Source organism: Hyperolius riggenbachi, chromosome 11 (genome assembly GCF_040937935.1).
Source record: "Hyperolius riggenbachi isolate aHypRig1 chromosome 11, aHypRig1.pri, whole genome shotgun sequence".
NCBI lineage: Eukaryota > Metazoa > Chordata > Amphibia > Anura > Hyperoliidae > Hyperolius > Hyperolius riggenbachi.
This window is the reverse complement of record NC_090656.1, coordinates 43,665,164-43,683,953: the sequence shown is the minus strand read 5'-3', so window position 1 is coordinate 43,683,953 and position 18,790 is coordinate 43,665,164. Positions and strand designations below refer to the sequence as shown.

General features: G+C 44.8%; 1 protein-coding gene and 1 long non-coding RNA gene across 2 annotated transcripts in view; one reads left to right on the top strand and one right to left on the bottom strand.

Annotated features, from left to right (window-relative positions):
- CENPN (centromere protein N) overlaps positions 1-9,671 on the top strand; it is a 54,526-nt gene extending 44,855 nt beyond the window's left edge. The window contains exons 9-11 of the mRNA XM_068260381.1: positions 436-548; positions 1,401-1,518; positions 9,525-9,671. Of these exons, the coding sequence (XP_068116482.1) occupies positions 436-548; positions 1,401-1,518; positions 9,525-9,643 (350 nt within the window). The 3' untranslated portion in view covers positions 9,644-9,671. The remainder of the gene's footprint in view (positions 1-435; positions 549-1,400; positions 1,519-9,524) is intronic.
- Positions 1-18,790, bottom strand: part of LOC137538303 (uncharacterized) — a 67,872-nt gene that overhangs the window by 27,352 nt on the left and 21,730 nt on the right. The gene's annotated exons all lie outside the window — the stretch shown is intronic.

The window sequence follows — 18,790 nt, the reverse complement described above, 5'->3', positions numbered from 1 at the left end:
GACAGGGTCCAGAGTGGGACAATTGGAGCCGCCGTTCGTTTTGGGGCAGAGCGAGTATGTTAGTAGTGCATGTGCACTAGCACTACTTTGAAAATGTTACTTGCACTGCCACACTAAGCTGCGATGCTTGAGCAGTGTAGGTTTGTTAATCAACGCCTACTGATTTGTCTGTGAGCCAGGTGCAGTCATCAAAAGAGCCATATCTGGCTCCCGAGCCATAGGCTCCCTACCCCTGCTATAGATGATAGTATAACTCTGGTAACTTCACCCTAGTTACTAAATTAATTACACATATCAGTGGATCAATAGCATATGAAACGGTTACCAGCCATTAGCTTACATCTAGCTTACTCTGTTCCAAGGGCCAGTGCACCATTAGAAGAGAAACCAATTATCGAAGGAATTTGATTATAAGTATCTGCTTTCTCATTCTAGTGGATTCCAGGGTGATCTATGAAAATCTGAAGGAGAAGGAGAGGATACATAATCTGACTTGCAAAACATTTGGAGACGGACCGCTTCCCAAATTAGAATATGCTTCCTTTAAGGTACACACGTCCCCAGGAGTCTTGTACAGATCATAATCCACCATAGTTGGGCAGAGAAAAACTGATTGATTTGTTACACCTGCTGCGTATGTTAATGCTGGGCACGTCCTCCCATAGCAGCACAGTCTACTTACAGGGCTTACATGTGCTCTGAAGATTGGTGATCCATAGAGGGGTTGGAGAATAATGGGTCTTCAGTGTTCTCTTCAGAATTCGTTGTCAGCCGGGTAGCATGAAAATGTAGCCGGTCTATTTCTGCCATTGGGATTGTATATTCTTATAGCATTGATTTTATACCTGTTATATTGCGAGTGTTACTTTATATACTCTCTTTTTACCTGTTGTAAAGTAATTGCACTTTATATTTTGCAATAAAGCTTGAGTGAAAGAAAATGTAGCCGGGTAGGGCGTGACGGGGAATGCAGGGCTGTGGCATAGGAGGCGGAGCACACGAGCCGATGTCAGCCGGGTGCTCGCCAAAATTAGCCGGGTAGTGCGCCTAGCTTACAGAGCCTAGGGAGAACACAGGGCTGTGGAGTCGGTACAAAAATCAACCAACTCCGACTCCAGGTACCCAAAATGGCTCTGACTCCTTCGTCCAATACTTACCAGGGCGATGGATTTGGTACAGAAATTATCCGACTCCACAGATTATAAACCTCCGCCTCCAGATACCCAAAATTGCTGACTCTGACTCCACAGCCCTGGGAGAACACAGAATTTTTGGTTCTAAATCTGTAAACTATGCACTCCTTTCAACAATTTTATGAAGCTTAGAATGTGAAAAAACTGTTTGTCTTCTTAATTCACTTTGCTGATTTGTCGTATTCACGCACTGTGGTATTATAACAGATGGAAACCGCATTTAAAGGGGAACCTGACGTTGCTGGAAAAATAGAACCCTTGCGTTGTTTCGTTAAGTTCTCCAGCCCTCATCTTCTTGAGTCCGTCAAGGCGCTGGCACTAGCCGGTAAGTGGGCCACCTTTTTAAAAGGGGTTAAATGTGTAGTGTAAATTAACTACTTCCAAACTGACATAGCGTAGTTGAAATCTATGTCCTGCTCGGGGCTGTGTGGCTCTGACAGGATGAAGATTTCACATTGCCGCTGCGTGCTCCCTGTCACTCTCAATGTTCACGTCTAGTGCCACAGTCTTCCCGCTTGCTCCATACACTGGTCAGGAGCTGATTTCATTGGCTTCTGACACTGATCACTGTGAGCCATTCACAGTGATCACAGCACGATTTCTGCACACACCTATGCTATGCCACATCTAGCACATGCTCTCATAAGATTCCAGAAATCTACCCAATGCAGTGGCAAAGCAATAGGGGATGCAGAGGCTGTCCCTGCACCATTGTCCCTGGACCTGAGGAGTCCACATAGGGCCCTCCACTAGTCATTGCTGTAGTGGTACTGATCACTTTTGTATGGGCTTTGTATAGTAGTAATCATTAACAAACCATTCCTCTCCCTACACCCCTATTATACAGTGGCTGTCCTTAGAAAGCTGGTTTTGGTGTTGTTTATTATGTGTATACTATACATACATACCAGTGCTCTACTGACCCAATAATTATTCTGTGTATGGTTTCTTTAGGGCCTGTTCAGACTTATCTGCGTATGAAGAATGCGTTTAAAATCAAAGAAACGCAAGTTGAAAAACGCATGCGTTTTTCTTGCGTTCTAATGCGTATTCTATTGCGTTTTGCACACACACGTGACCCAGGGGAAAAAAAGAATTATGGGAACCGCAGAGGAAAATGGATGCTAAAAACGCAATAGTACGCGTTTTTGATACGAGCCCATAGATTTTCATTGCGTCCGTTTCTATGCGTGACACACAGAACTGCGTGCAGCAATGCGGATGAGAAACGTATGCGTCTCATACGCATACATGTGAACTAGCCCATTCAAAAGCTTCAGGAGCTGTTTCTATGCGTTTTTGGTACCCAGACACGTTCCCTGAAAACGTCTAGGAACGCGCATAGTCTGAACAGGCCCTTACCCTTTAGCAGCCAATTCATTTAGAGGCTTGCAAGTGCCCTAGGCCAATGTATTTTAGCATTTTTTTTTATTTCTTATTTTTTACATTTCCTTGCTTCTAATTTATTACTACTGTAATGTATTTTTCCCAGAACGTCCTTGAGACAGCACCCCTTCATTGAGACTTGTCTCCCTCCCAATTCTGGACAGGAAGCTATTAAACAAATACATTTGCATAATGGACAGCAGCATACATAAATACAAGCTACTCGCAGAGATCCTCAGTTGTTTTTCCTGTCCCGGACAGGAGGTGTGGAGGGGTCTCTGTGCTCCCATGTCAGGTCGGCAGGTGCAGCGCTTGGGGCAGGCAGTGTGGGCTGAGCAGGGGACTCAGTATGCCGCGCGTCCAGCGTATAGGAGACTTCTCCATGGAAAACTGAAGATTTATGGACGGCCGCGCTCTAACCGGAAGTTCCGGGCGGAAGCGCGATGAGGTCATGTGCAGGCGTCCCACATGATTAGCCCTGATTGCAGAGCCGCGGCGGTGATTGGAATTATGGCTGGCTGCGGGAGATGAGCAGCAGCTGCAGGCAATTAAGGAGGAGTTGGAGGTGAGGGTAAGGTTTATAACCTATATGTTTGTTCATGGCCTCAATGCCTTGAGGACGCTGCAGGCCTTTGCAATCTGCAGAGACTGGCCATGAACCCTCTCTGGTGAGCAGTTGTATTGGTTCTTCTGCGGATCTGTTGTTTAATGTACACTGAAGGGACTGATGGCTTCTTTTTTGATCTTTCAGCCTAAAAATACTAAAGCTGAAAAGATTGATAAGGAAAAAGACAAGTCAACTCAGAGTAGACATTCATCAACCTGCAAAGAAAGACGATGTGCTATCTCTAGTAATTGTATATCATCATCTGTATCCTCTTCTAAGAAATTATGCCAATACTGTACAGACAAGATTGTTAAAGATGAGTCTCCAGTAGTTTTTAAGGACTTAATGGGCTGAATGCGTTCAGAGATGCTATAAAGGAGATCAAAGATTCAGCTATAGCATCCTCCTATTCTGCTGCTACTACTTCTACCGTATCCCTCAGGAGGACAGTACACATAAACAGGGGCCTTCCTCTAATGTAGAGGTCACTTTGCAGGCTACTTCACCTCCTTCCCATAACACTAAAAGAAAGAGTGGTGAGGAGTCAGAAGGTTCAGAATTTTTTGAAGAGGAAGGAGAAATATCCTCCCTTTCTGCTGAGGATACTGTTGATAAACCTGATAAACCACAAAAGTTTGCCTTTTCACCAGATCTCATGAAGGATTTACTTTCTAAAATCCATAATGCTATGGGAATTACTATAGAGAAAAAGGCTTTGACACTCTTGGATCAAATGTACGAGAGCTTGTTAGACCCTAAGACTTGTTTCATTGCAGTCCATTCTTCTTTAAAAAAAAATTTGATCAGGAAGGAATGGGATGAACCAGAAAAGAGGGCCTTTTGGCCTCTATCTCGTAGGTACCTGTTTAGTGCGGATGATCAAAGATCTTCGGGGTTATTCTCCCAAGCTGGAGCCATCTTTTTCTAGGGTGTCAAAAAAGTCAGACTTGCAGTTTGAAAATTTATGCAATTTAAAGGATCCTATTGATAAAGATGGATAATCTACTTAGAAGAGCATGGGAGTCTTCTTTAACATTTAAATCCTCAGTGACCTCCACAGCAGTGGGTAGATCTTTGAGGACATGGTTATCGGAAACACAGGATAAAATAGCTTCAGGAATACCAAGAGAGGAAATATTGAAGGACTTTCCTAGATTGTTCAATGCTACTAATTATCTCACTGATGCAGCAGATGATACAGTAAAATTGACAGCTAGAACTATGGCACTAGTAAATTCAGCTAGACGTGGCATATGGGTGAAGACTTGGCAAGGAATAACTCTTCTGGGTCTAAGTTGTGTGGTTTACTGTGTGAGGTTGAATTTCTCTTTGGTTCAAAATTGGAACAGACATTAGAAAGAACTGCAGATGCAAAAAATAATTTTCCCACAAAGAAAAGGTCCTTCCAGCCCAAAAGGTCCTTTCGTAGCTCCACTAAGCCAGAGCCAGATACCAAAACCTCTTCCAGAAAAAGATGGGGACCCAGTAGGCCTCAGAAGGGCATATCTAATTTTGCCCAAAATCCCCAGCAAAACAAACAATGACGCCAGGATACCGGGGGGGTTCCCACTTTTACGAACAATGGCTACTTCTTCCTCAAGATCGATGGATGGAAAAGATTGTATTGGAAAGGTATCTCACACACCCCCCCACCCCCGCACAGGTTTTGGGTAAATCAAAAACCAAGATCGCTAATTCAAATAAACTCTCTTCAAAACGAAATTTCAGTGTTACAAAAAGAGTAATCCGGGAAGTCCTGTCATTCCAGAAAGGTCAGGGTTATTATTCCCCGGTGTTTCTGGTAAAAAAGCCTCAGAGTTTCGGTTCGTTCTCAACCTAAAGGGATTAAACAGAGCTGTAAAATACAGAAAATTCAGGATGGACAATATCAATTCTGTCAAATCTGTTACAGAAAGACTGCTTCCTGGCATCAATAGATAAAGGATGCTTACCTTCATATCCCGGTAGATCTGAAGTCAAAACCGTTCCTGAGGTTTGCCATCTGCGTTCAGGAGGAGGTAAGACACTTCCAATTTAGCGCATTACCTTTTGGTTTGGCTTCAGCTCCATGGCTATTCACAAAACGTATGTCATAAGTGTTCGCAGTTTTGAGAAGTAGATCCGTTAATGTTTTGACCTACCTGGATGATCTGTTATTTTGGGGGGATTCTGTAGATTCCGTCAGAGTCCAGATTAACCACTTAATGTTTACAGTACAGTATATCTACTCCCCTAAAAACTTCATCTAAGCCTCAGGGGAGTAGATATTCGTAACTCTGCCACAATCGCCGCTGTGCGTGCTCTCACGTGCTCACGCACTAGTTCTCACTGCTACATGTTAGCCTGGAGATCAATGAATGGGAACGCAGTTCCCATTCATTTTTCTAGTTCCCCGTGTCCATGATCGCGACATCAATTAGATGCCTGCGGTCATTTGTAAACACTGTAAGTTACACTTACACGCATTAGTTCCTGTTTGTGTACTAAAAGCATACGCAAGAAGCTAATAACTGAGAACATCTTGCGGCCAAAGAGTAAAATTACACCTACAATCATTTACTTTAATAAAGAGACCTACACATAATTTAAAATTAACCCCTTACCTCCCACTCTCTCCCATAAATGCCCAAATAAAACTTTTGCATTTAAAAAAAATAATAAAATAAAGTAAAAAAAACAAAACGAAATAATACTTAGGGACTGAACTTTTTTTATATGTATGTCAGGAGGGTATATTACTGTTATTTTTTTTGGGCTTGTAAATAGTGATGGACGCAAAACTGAAAACCTGCACCTTTATTTCCAAATAAAATATTGGCGCCATGCATTGCGATAGCAAGATAATTTAAATGGTGTAATAACTGGGACAAATGGGCAAATAAAATACGTGGGTTTTAATTATGGAAGCATGTATTATTTTAAATCTGTAATGGCTGAAAACTGAGACGTAATGATTTTTATTTTTTTCTTAATCCCATTAACCAGCTGAGCGGTCTGGACGAGCTCAGCTCGTCCAACACCGCCAGCGGCTGCCGCTCAGGCCCTGCTGGGCCGATTTTAACGAAATAAAAAGCAGCACACGCAGCCGGCACTTTGCCAGCCGCGTGTGCTGCCTGATCGCCGCCGCTCTAGCGGCGAAAGAGGGCCCCCCTAGCCGCCTGAGCCCAGCGTAGCCGGAACAAAAAGTTCCGGCCAGCGCTAAGGGCTGGATCGGAGGCGGCTGACGTCAGGACGTCGGCTGACGTCGATGACGTCACTCCGCTCGTCGCTATGGCGACGATATAAGCGAAACAAGGAAGGCCGCTCATTGCGGCCTTCCTTGTTTATTCTGGGCGCCGGAGGCGATCGGAAGATCGCCTCCGGAGCGCCCTCTAGTGGGCTTTCATGCAGCCAACTTTCAGTTGGCTGCATGAAATAGTTTTTTTTTTATTTAAAAAAAACCCTCCCGCAGCCACCCTGGCGATTTAATCAGAACGCCAGGGTGGTTAAAATGCATTTAGAAAAAAATAATTCTTAGCAAAAGGTACCACCCAAAGAAAACCTAATTAGTGGCAGAAAAAACAAGATACAGGTCATTTTGTTGTGATAAGTAGTGGTAATGTTATTGGCAAATAATTGGGAGGAGCGCTGAAATGTGAAAATTGCTCTGGTCCATAAGGGAAAAAGTACACTCCGGGCTTAAGTGGTTAATCTGTGCTTACCTGAGGAAAATGTATGCGTGCTCTAACACCAAGTTTTAACCCTAGCAAGTCTGGCTCTGCAAATCTGGCTCAATTGGCTATTCATGAGGCAATGCTCATGCAAATATGCATTTGCTTTCGCACGCCAAACTATGCAGGGTCAAAAAACGAATACCGCAAAGCACGCATACATTTTCCTCAGGTAAGCATTAAGTGGTTAATCTTGCCCTGGAATTTCTGCAGTCATTAGGATGGCTTATTAAAATAATCTATTGAACCTAGACAATCGATGGAATATTTAGGTTTTATTTCAAGGATTTACGAGCCCAAATCCATAAAAAAAGGTCTGTACCTGTATGACGTTTAAAGGCACGGAGGACGCCATCCGCGCCCTCCGTGCAGCTCCGCCGGGTCCCCGCTGCTTGTCCGCCCCCCGGCCGGGCCCCGACCACCCCCCCCCCCCCCAGCCCGGGTCGGGCTCTCCTGCCTCCTCAAATATGGCCGCCGGAGGAGGCCGGGCTGCGCAGTCCGCACCGACGCGAGTGCGGCTGTGCAGCTCTAGGGCCTCCCTCCCAGATCCACGCTACGTGTGTGTTCAGCATTAGTGTTAGTACTCTAAAAGTACAAACGGCAGCAATTAGTGTTTTCTTACAAAGGAGACTGGCTCGAGGAATTTTTTTCGTTTTTTTTCAGGCTCTGAAGAGGCTTAGTCCTGTAGTTGTGCCAAAAACTCCTACTTGGGAACTAAATACGGTGCTACAGGCTATGTGCGGCCCTCCGTTTGAGCCTCTGGATCAGATTTCGGAGAAATTGTAATCCTTAAAGGGAACCAGAGACGAAGCACCCTTGTGTATTTTACCATGTATATCAGTAAGAACATTAGAGAAAACACTTACCATGCTCTCTGTTTCCTCCTCACTGCTAAAAGTGTCTGTTAACAGCAGTCACAAGAATCCCAGACTGAGCAATTAAATCTGGCTTTGCTGGGAATGATTATAGCTGAGTCATTATAGCAAAGCCACAAGGGGGCAGGCTTGGACTTGAAATAACACCACAGAATACAGACTTAGCTATAATCTTTCTGTAGCAAAGCTAGACGGAGCAGCCTGACTTCTCAGTCGGGGATTCTTATCAGACGTGATAACAGTCAGATTACACAGAGAACAATGAAACAAAGGGCAGATTAGGTGTTTACTGTCATGTTCCCACTGATTTATAAGGTAAAATACAAGAGGGTGCTTCATCTCTGGTTCTCTTTAAAAACAGCGTTTTTTTATTGCTATCACGTCAGCCAGAAGGGTGGGGGAATTGCAGGCATTATCATTTAAGCCTCCTTACTGTATTATTTCTGATGATAAAGTTACTTTACAACCAGATATAGCCTTTCTTCCAAAGGTAGTTTCAAAATTTCATAGGACTCAAATCTTTCTCCCTTCTTGTTGTGAAAAACGATCAAATGAAAAGAAGCGACTTCATTGCTTGGACGTTATAAGATGTTTACTTCAATACTTGGATAGATCTAAATCATGGAGAACAGACGCTTTATTCATACTTTTTTGCAGGAAAGAACAAGAGGTTCCGTGCATCTAAGCCAACTATTGCTAGATGGATAAGACAGGCCATTTCTGTGGCATATCAATCATGAGGAAAAGTTGTGCCAACATCTGTCAAGGCTCATTCAACGAAAAGTGTCTGAACATCATGGGCAGAGAGGGCTGGAGCTTCCATCGAGCAGATTTGCAAAGCGGTTACCTGGTCCAGCCAAAACACATTTGTAAAACTTTACAGACCTAATCTTTTATCCAGTGGTGATCTAGCCTTTGGTAGAAAAGTTCTACAGGCAGTGGTCCCACACTAATTATTTATCTGGATTATCATCTCAATGGAAGGGTGCTGTCCCAAGGACGTTCTGGGAAAGACCACACTTACCTTCGGTAAGGTCTTTTCCAGTAGTCCAGGGGACAGCACCCCTACTTCCTACCTTATGTGGGGAACTATTAAGAAAGAAATTATGCAAGCATCATACGGTGAGTCCGGGTCATCCTTTTTTTATTACTGAGGATCTCTGTGAGTAGCTTGTATTTATGTATGCTGCTGTTTAATAGCTTCCTGTCCAGAATTGGGAGGGAGACAAGTCTCAATGGGGGGGGGTGTTGTCCCCTGGACTACTCGAAAAGACTTTACCGAAGGTAAGTGGTCTTTATGGCCACTTGTCACTAGGGGGCAGTGGCAGATAACAGCGGACTTCTACTTTCAGTTTCTATATTTTCTGCTAGTAGAGAGAGTTCAAAGCATTCCAAGAATTTACAGCACAACGAGCAGTGCATTTATCTCAAACGAGATAACGCTATTGAAGCTGCTAATGGGTTAAAGGGCACCCAAGACAACATGAAATAAGGCAGCTTTATACACAGGCATGGCCTTAATTTTGCAGGGCAGGGAGCTCAGCCACCCAGCACATATCTGTTCTTGTTGAATATGTTGTTGGTTGGGGCCAGGAGGATATGGGTAGCCTCTGCTGTTGAGTTTGTCAAATTCTTCTCATCCGCACAGTGTTGGTCTGAAGAAGATCAACATTTTGCATAATCTTGGCTACAGAAAACTGAGAGATCTGGTTGTAAGTATATGTCGAGTAATGTAGATCTTTCTTTTTACCAGGCATTGCCGATGCTCCTGTCTCCAGCCTGCTGACGTGTATTCCCCACAGAGCCAGGAATGTTTTTAAAATCCAGGATAAAAGACCAGCACAGCCCACCAACAGCCAGGCTGACAACTAGGGACATTATTAAAATCTGACGAAAGAGATGCGATTGCCTCTTTTGGGTACTCTGTAGGCAGTACAGACCCTAATAACTATGAGCTGATATTGCACAGGACTGAATCAGAAAATGGGATTATCTGGCTGTTGTACAGCATTGTTTTGTTTTTGTTTTTTTTACCATAACTAAATGGGTAACTGCACCTTTTAAAAACCCAAAAATACTTTGTGTAGCTTTCTGCAGCTGTGCCCCTATCCATACAGGCTTAAAGTGTACCCGAGATGTGGAAATAAAAAGATTTTATACACACCCACTCTCCCGGGGCTTCCTCCAGCCCCATGAGCACCGATTCGTCCCTCGCCGTCCTCCCGACTGCCTCCGTTCTGCCGCTATCAGCCTGGTAATCTGGCTCAGTTGCGTCCTTAGGCTCTTCTGCGCATGTGCGGAGGGGCGCATTGGTGCTCATGAGGCTGGAGGAAGCCCCAAATCTTTTTATTTCCACATCTCAGGTTTACTTTAAGACCTTTCCATGCTTTTTATTTTCTGTTAAGAATCAAGGTCTTAGAATGGTAAACACCTACTTCCTGTGCAACTAAAAAGTCCAGCCACCTCATGCAGACACATAATTTCTACTGTAATGCTGAAATTCTGGGAAATGTAGGCTGGCATCTATTCTTCTTCCTACCTTAAGTGTCACATGGTCAGTCTGACTGACACACCCAGCTGCTAAAGGCAGGAAGCAAGTTGCACTGCATTTGAAAGCACATTTGGCTCATGAAACTATTACCATCCTGAGTGCTATTAGAATTTACCTTGTTTGGATTTGGGCTGTAAAGTACAGCCCAGTTACCCATTGCCTTCCACTAGCGCTGTCAAATTCCAAACTGCATATAAATCAATACAACCTAGGCTGGGAACAGAACAGATCAAGAGGCGGCTCTGTCAATTAGCTGTTTCAGTCTATAACTAGCAGTGGATTGCCGACCTGCGTGTTTACACATCGTGTCCGGAGTCGGAGACCTGATGGGCGTACTGGTTACATCTGCTGATTGGCATCTGCCTTGTAGGGCGTTTAATTAGCAGCACTAGCTTGGAGGAGTGGCTTACTGGCCTTGTTAATTAAAAAGTACCCTTAACCCTTGAGCTGCAACAATTTTTAATTTTACGTAAATGTATGACAACCTGTATATATTTAATTTTAAGTATAAAGAGCAATGATGTGTCGGTAACTACGGCAACCGGTTGGCTTTTTTCTTCCCCCCCCCCCCCCCAATAGTCCAAAAAGTACTTGTTGCTTTTTGCCGTTAGGAACTGAAGATCTAAAGAGTGTACAAAAATCATTTCATGTAATGTACATCTCATAATTATGCTTTGTGCAGATTTAAAACCAAGTTTTTCCGATGGGCCATGCTGTTACACTAGTGTCACTGGTATTTTATTGTATATATTCAGATGCAAATTCCATTAAACTTTTGCTACAGTATGTTACTCATATCATTCATTTTGTCATGGGTACATTGTTCATGAGCTATTATTACAGGGGTTCCCCCCCCCCCCCCCCCCAAAGTCCCACAAGGCATTTGTCTTTATGAATCATGACTGTGGCTATCACTCTTGCAATGCATTGTGGGACTTGTAGTTCCTTAACAGCTGGAGAGCCAAGTTTGCAGATCACTGCCCTAGGCCAAGTATGTTGTGGCTTCGCTTTTCTGTGCAGCAGCCCCCTCCCATTCAATGTGCAGCCCCCTCATCCATATATGGTAGGCCCTTGCTTTCATGAACAGTTTCCTTGTTCATCAGTTCCCCTTTTCATGTGATGCTCTCTATTTTCAGCCTCCTCTTCCATATGTAGCAACCCCTCTTTCATGTTCAGGTGCCCCCTTGTGCTGCAGCCGCCCAAGGCACGAGCCTTTGTGGACTTTCTAGAAATCTGGCCCTGAATAGTGGCCTATGAGCCACCTCCGGCCCTCGGGAGCTTTTGCTGTGCCCAGGCTGTCTGCTGTATCGCGCCACTTTCTCTCGCTACTTATGGAGAGTCAGTAAGAGTTGAGAAATTCCATTCTAGATCGAGCTCAGCTGAATAAGCTTTTTGGCCTCTTACCTCCTGAGCTTGGTTGGAGAAAGCTCTGCTACTGGGGTCATTTAAAGAACACCGTCACATTTGTAAAGTAGAACTGTACTGAATATGTCATTTAACCACTTGAGGATCAGAGGTTTATACCCCACTAATGACCAGGCCATTTTTTACAATTTCACACTTCACAAATATAATAATTTATTGCTCAGCTATACAATTTCATGAATGTTACCTCCTTCTCACAAATCGGGTTTGCTTTTGGTGGTATTTGATTGATTGCTGCTGTGGGGGTCTTTTTTTTATTTTTTATTTTTTTTTGTATAAAAAAAATTTTTTTTATTTAACCACTTGCCGACCGCCCACAGCCGATGGGCGGCGGCAAAGTGGATCCCTAAAGGACCGCAATACGCCCAAGGGCGTTGCGTCCTTTTCACATGCCGGGGGAGCGATCACATCATTGATGACGCGCGCTTCCTCCGGCAACTGGCTCCGCCCACCCGCCACAACATTCCGCCGGCCATACGGAAGCGCCGGCGGGATGTTAACCCCGCGATCGCCGCTACAAAGTGTTCAATACACTTTGTAATGTATACAAAGTGTATTATACAAGCTGCCTCCTGCCCTGGTGGTCCCAGTGTCCGAGGGACCACCAGGGCAGGCTGCAGCCACCCTAGTCTGCACCCAAACACACTGATCTTCCCCCCCGCCCGCCCCCTGAACGCCCACAGCACCCCTCAGACCCCCCCCCCTGCCCAGCCCCCAGACCACTGTTTGCACCCAATCACCCCCCTAATAACCCATCAATCACTCCCTGTCACTATCTGTCAATGCTATTTTTTTTTATCCCCCCCCCTGCCCCCTCCTGATCACCCCCCACCCCTCAGATTCTCCCCAGACACCCCCCCCCCCCCCCCGTGTACTGTATGCATCTATCCCCCCTGACCACCTGTCAATCACCCCCTGTCACTGCCACCCATCAATCAGCCCCTAACCTGCCCCTTGCGGGCAATCTGATCACCCACCCACGCCATTAGATCGCCCGCAAACCCGCCGTCAGATTACCTCCCAAATGTATTGTTTACATCTGTTATCTTCTCTAAACACCCACTAATTACCCATCAATCACCCATAAATCACCCCCTATCACCACCTGTCACTGTTACCTATCAGATCAGACCCTAATCTGCCCCTTGCGGGCACCCAATCACCCGCCCACACGCTCAGATTGCCCTCAGACCCCCCCCCCCCCCCTTATCAATTTGCCAGTGCATTAATTACATCTGTTCTTCCCTGTAATAACCCACTGATCACCTGTCAATCACCTATCACCCATCAATCACCCCCTGTCACTGCCACCCAACAATCAGCCCCTAACCTGCCCCTTGCGGGCAATCTGATCACCCACACCAATAGATCGCCCGCAGATCCGACATCAGATCACCTCCCAAGTGCAGTGTTTACATCTGTTCTCTACCCTAAACACCCACTAATTACCCATCAATCACCCCCTATCACCACCTGTCACTGTTACCTATCAGATCAGACCCTAATCTGCCCCTTGCGGGCACCCAATCACCCGCCCACACGCTCAGATTGCCCTCTGACCCCCCCTCCCCCTTATCAATTCACCAGTGCATTAATTACATCTGTTCTTCCCTGTAATAACCCACTGATCTGTCAATCACCTATCGCCCATCAATCACCCCCTGTCACTGCCACCCATCAATCAGCCCCTGTCACTGCCACCCATCAATCACCCCCTGTCACTGCCACCCATCAATCAGTCCCTAACCTGCCCCTTGCGGGCAATCTGATCACCCACCCACACTATCCGATCGCCTGCAGACCCGCAGTCAGATCACCTCCCAAGTGCATTGCATCTGTTCTCTCCTCTAAACACCCACTAATTACCCACCCCCTGTCACTGCTACCCATCAGATTAGACCCCTATCTGCCCCTAGGGCATCCAATCACCCGCCCACACCCTCAGACCCCAGCCCTGATCACCTCGCCAGTGCATTACTTGCATCTATTACCCCCACTAATCACACCTTGAGACACCCATCAATCACCTCCTGTCACCACCTGTCACCCCCTAGCACACCTACCCATCAAATCAGGCCCTAATTTGCCCCGTGTGGGCTCCTGATCACTCGGCCAAACCCTCAGATCCCCCTCAGACCCCTTTCTGATCACCTTCCCAGTGCATTGAGTGCATCTATTTTCCCCTCTAATCACCCCCTGAGACACCCATCAATCACCTCCTGTTACCCCCCTAGCACTCCTATCCATCAGATCAGGCTCAATACAACCTGTCATCTAAAAGGCCACCCTGCTCATGACCGGTTCCACAAAATTCGGCCCCTCATAGACCACCTGTCATCAAAATTTGCAGATGCTTATACCCCTGAACAGTCATTTTGAGACATTTGGTTTCCAGACTACTCTCGGTTTTAGGCCCTTAAAATGCCAGGGCGGTATAGGAACCCCACAAGTGACCCCATTTTAGAAAAGACACCCCAAGGTATTCTGTTAGGTGTATGACGAGTTCCTAGAAGATTTTATTTTTTGTCAAAAGTTAGCGGAAATTGATTTTTATTGGTTTTTTTTTCACAAAGTGTCATTTTTCACTAACTTGTGACAAAAAATAAAATCTTCTATGAACTCGCCATACACCTAACGGAATACCTTGGGGTGTCTTCTTTCTAAAATGGGGTCACTTGTGGGGTTCCTATACTGCCCTGGCATTTTAGGGGCCCTAAACCGTGAGGAGTAGTCTAGAAAACAAATGCCTCAAAATGACCTGTGAATAGGACGTTAGGCCCCTTAGCGCACCTAGGCTGCAAAAAAAGTGTCACACGTGGTATCGCCGTACTCAGGAGAAGTAGTATAATGTGTTTTGGGGTGTATTTTTACACATACCCATGCTGGGTGGGAGAAATCTCTCTGTAAATGGACAATTGTGTGTAAAAAAAATCAAACAATTGTCATGTACAGAGATATTTCTACCACCCAGCATGGGTATGTGTAAAAATACACCACAAAACACATTATACTACTTCTCCTGAGTATGGCGGTACCACATGTGTGGCACTTTTTTACACCCTAAGTGCGCTAAGGGGCCCAAAGTCCAATGAGTACCTTTAGGATTTCACAGGTCATTTTGCGACATTTGGTTAGACTACTCCTCACGGTTTAGCAAAATGTGTGGCAAAAAATAAAATCTTCTATGAACTCAACATACTCCTAACCTAATACCTTGGGGTGTCTTCTTTCTAAAATGGGGTCATTATTGGGGTTCCTATACTGCCCTGGCATTTTAGGGACCCTAAACCGTGAGTAGTCTTGAAGCAAAAAATATCTTCTATGAACTCACCATATTCCTAACGGAATACCTTGGGGTGTCTTCTTTCTAAAATGGGGTCATTTGTGGGGTTCCTATACTGCCCTAGCATTTTAGGGGCCCTAAACTGTGAGGAGTAGTCTTAAAAACAAATGTCTCAAAATGACCTGTGAAATCCTAAAGGTACTCATTGGACTTTGGGCCCCTTAGCGCCACACATGTGGTATCGCCGTACTCAGAAGTAGTATAATGTGTTTTGGGGTGTATTTTTACACATACCCATGCTGAGTGGGAGAAATATCTCTGTAAATGGACAATTGTGTGTAAAAAAAATAAAAAAATTGTCATTTACAGAGATATTTCTCCCACCCAGCATGGGTATGTGTAAAAATACACCCCAAAACACATTACACTACTTCTCCTGAGTACGGCAATACCACGTGTGGCACTTTTTTGCAGTTTAACTGCGCTGAGGGGCCCAAAGTCCAATGAGCACCTTTATGCTTTACAGGGGTGCTTACAATTTAGCACCCCCCAAAATGCCAGGACAGTAAACACACCCCACAAATGACCCCATTTTGGAAAGTAGACCCTTCAAGGTATTCAGAGAGGAGCATAGTGAGTCCGTGGCAGATTTCCTTTTTTTTTTTTTTTTTTGTCGCAAGTTAGAAGAAATAGAAACTTTTTTTTTTTTTTTTTGTCACAAAGTGTCATTTTTTGCTAACTTGTGACAAAAAATAAAATCTTCTATGAACTCATCATGCCTCTCAGTGAATACTTTGGGATGTCTTCTTTCCAAAGTGGGGTCATTTGGGGGGTATTTATACTATCCTGGAATTTTAGCACCTCATGAAACATGACAGGTGGGCAGAAAAGTCAGAGATGCTTGAAAATGGGAAAAATCACTTTTGGCAACATAGTTTAAAACACTATAACTTTTACCCAATCCAATAAATATACACTGTTAGTTTTTTTTTATCAAAGACGTGTAGCAGAATAACTTTCGCGCTCAAATGTATAGGAAATTTTACTTTATTTGAAAAATGTCAGCACAGAAAGTTAGTCATTTTTTTGACAAAATTCATGTCTTTTTTGATGAATATAATAAAAAGTAAAACTCGCAGCAGCAATCAAATAGCACCAAAAGAAAGCTGTATTAGTGAGAAGAAAAGGAGGTAAAATTCTTTTAGGTGGTAGGTTGTATGACCGAGCAATAAACCGTGAAAGCTGCAGTGGTCTGAATGGAGAAAAAGGCTCAAGACTGTGGTCCTCAAGTGGTTAAAAATAGAAAAAAAAAAGTCTTGATTTGTAAGTCTGTGCCTCTCTGTGCTCCTGGATGTACAAGGTACGTCCAGTGCAGAATCCTGCAGTTTTTGCGCTCCCGCGCATGCATTCTCCCAATTGTGAATTAATTCTTCTACCAGTAATCATTCACATAAAGTTAGGAGAGGGGGGGAAATAGTTTAACCACATGCCGACTGCCCACTACCTATGGGCGTCGGCAAAGTGGCACACCCAGGACCGCGTATGCCGATGGGCGTCGGGTCCTGGGACACGGAAATACCGGAGATCGCATGCATCTGCCGGCATTAGGCTCCGCCCACCCGCGACGTCACCACCTGTCACTGCTACCCATCAGATCAGACCCTCGTCTGCCCCTTGCGGGCACCCTATGACCCGCCCACACCCTCAGATCGCTCTCAGATACCCCCGATCACCTCCCCAGTGCATTGCTTGCATCTATTCCCCCCTCTATTCACACCCTGAGACACCCATCAATCACCTCCTGTCACCCCCTAGCACACCTACCCATCAAATCAGGCCCTAATTTGCCCCGTGTGGGCTCCTGATCACTCGGCCAACCCTCAGATCCCCCTCAGACCCCCTTCCGATTACCTCCCCAGTGCATTGATTGCATCTATTCTCCCCTCTAATCACCCACTGAGACACCCATCAATCACCTCCTGTCACCACCTAGCACTCCTATCCATCAGATCAGGCCTTAATCTGCCCCCCTGCGGGCTTCTGATCACCCGGCCAAACCCTCACCCGTCCCACCGCAGTGACAGAATTTTTTTTTGATCACTGCTGGTATGACTTGATTGTGGCTGAGACCAACCGTTATGCCACACAATACGCAACCGCCAATCCAAGAAGCTACTATGCCCATTCTTTTCGGTGGAAGCCACTCCAAGTTTCTGAACGTAACATTTTTTGGGGGCCTTCTCCTTAACATGGGTCTAGTCAAAAAGAATGTATTGCGGTCTTATTGGTCTATGCACCCAATACATCACATGCCCATGCTCTCTGCTGCCATGTCCAGGTCACGATTTGAGAACTTCCTGCACTTCTGTGCCAATACAACCTGTCATCTTAAAAGGCCACCCTGCTTATGACTGGTTCCACAAAATTCAGCCCCTCATAGACCACCTGTCATCAAAATTTGCAGATGCTTATACCCCTGAACAGTCATTTTGAGGCATTTGGTTTCTAGACTACTTCTCACGGTTTTGGTCTTCTAAAATGCCAGGGCCGTATAGGAACCCCACAAGTGACCCCATTTTAGAAAAAGACTCCCCAAGGTATTTCGTTAGGTGTATGATGAGTTTATAGATTTTTTTTTTTATTTATTTTTTTGTCAAAAGTTAGCAGAAATTTTTATTTTTATTTTTTTCACTAAGTGTCATTTTCCACTAACTTGTGACAAAAAATGAAATCTTCTATGAACTCACCATACACCTAACGGAATACCTTGGGGTGTCTTCTTTCTAAAATGGGGTCACTTGTAGGGTTCCTATACTGCCCTGGCATTTTAGGGGCCCTAAACAGTGAGGAGTAGTCTAGAAACCAAATGCCTCAAAATGACCCGTGAATAGGACGTTGGGCCCCTTAGCGCACCTAAGCTGCAAAAAAGTGTCACACGTGGTATTGCCGTACTCAGGAGAAGTAGTATAATGTGTTTTGGGGTGTATTTTTACACATACCCATGCTGGGTGGGAGAAATATCTCTGTAAATGACAATTTTTTTTACACACAATTGTCCATTTACAGAGATACAGTGGCTTGCAAAAGTTTTTGGCCCCCTTGAAGTTTTCCACATTTTGTCACATTACTGCCACAAACATGAATCAATTTTATTGGAACTCCACGTGAAAGACCAATACTAAGTGGTGCACACATGAGAAGTGGAACAAAAATCATACGATTCCAAGCATTTTTTACTAATAAATAACTGCAAAGTGGTGTGTGCGTAATTATTCAGCCCCCTTTGGTCTGAGCGCAGTCAGTTGCCCATAGACATTGCCTGATGAGTGCTAATGACTAAATAGAGTGCACTTGCGTGTAATCTAATGTCAGTACAAATACAGCTGCTCTGTGACGGCCTCCAAGGCTGTCTAAGAAAATATTGGGAGCAACAACACCATGAAGTCCAAAGAACACACCAGACAGGTCAGGGATAAAAAGCTATTGAAAAATGTAAAGCAGGCTTAGGCTACGAAAAGATTTCCAAAGCCTCGAACACCCCACGGAGCACTGTTCACACGATCATTCAGAAATGGAAGGAGTATGGCACAACTGTAAACCTACCAAGACAAGGCCGTCTGTTATAAACTGTTCTTATCACCTTGCTTCGACACCATCGTCTCACAGACTGTGAGATCACTTGACTCTCCACACAGCAAACAGGATATAGACTTGCTCAGGCTTCTTTCAATGTTTCCGTTATTTATTCAAGTCACAGGAA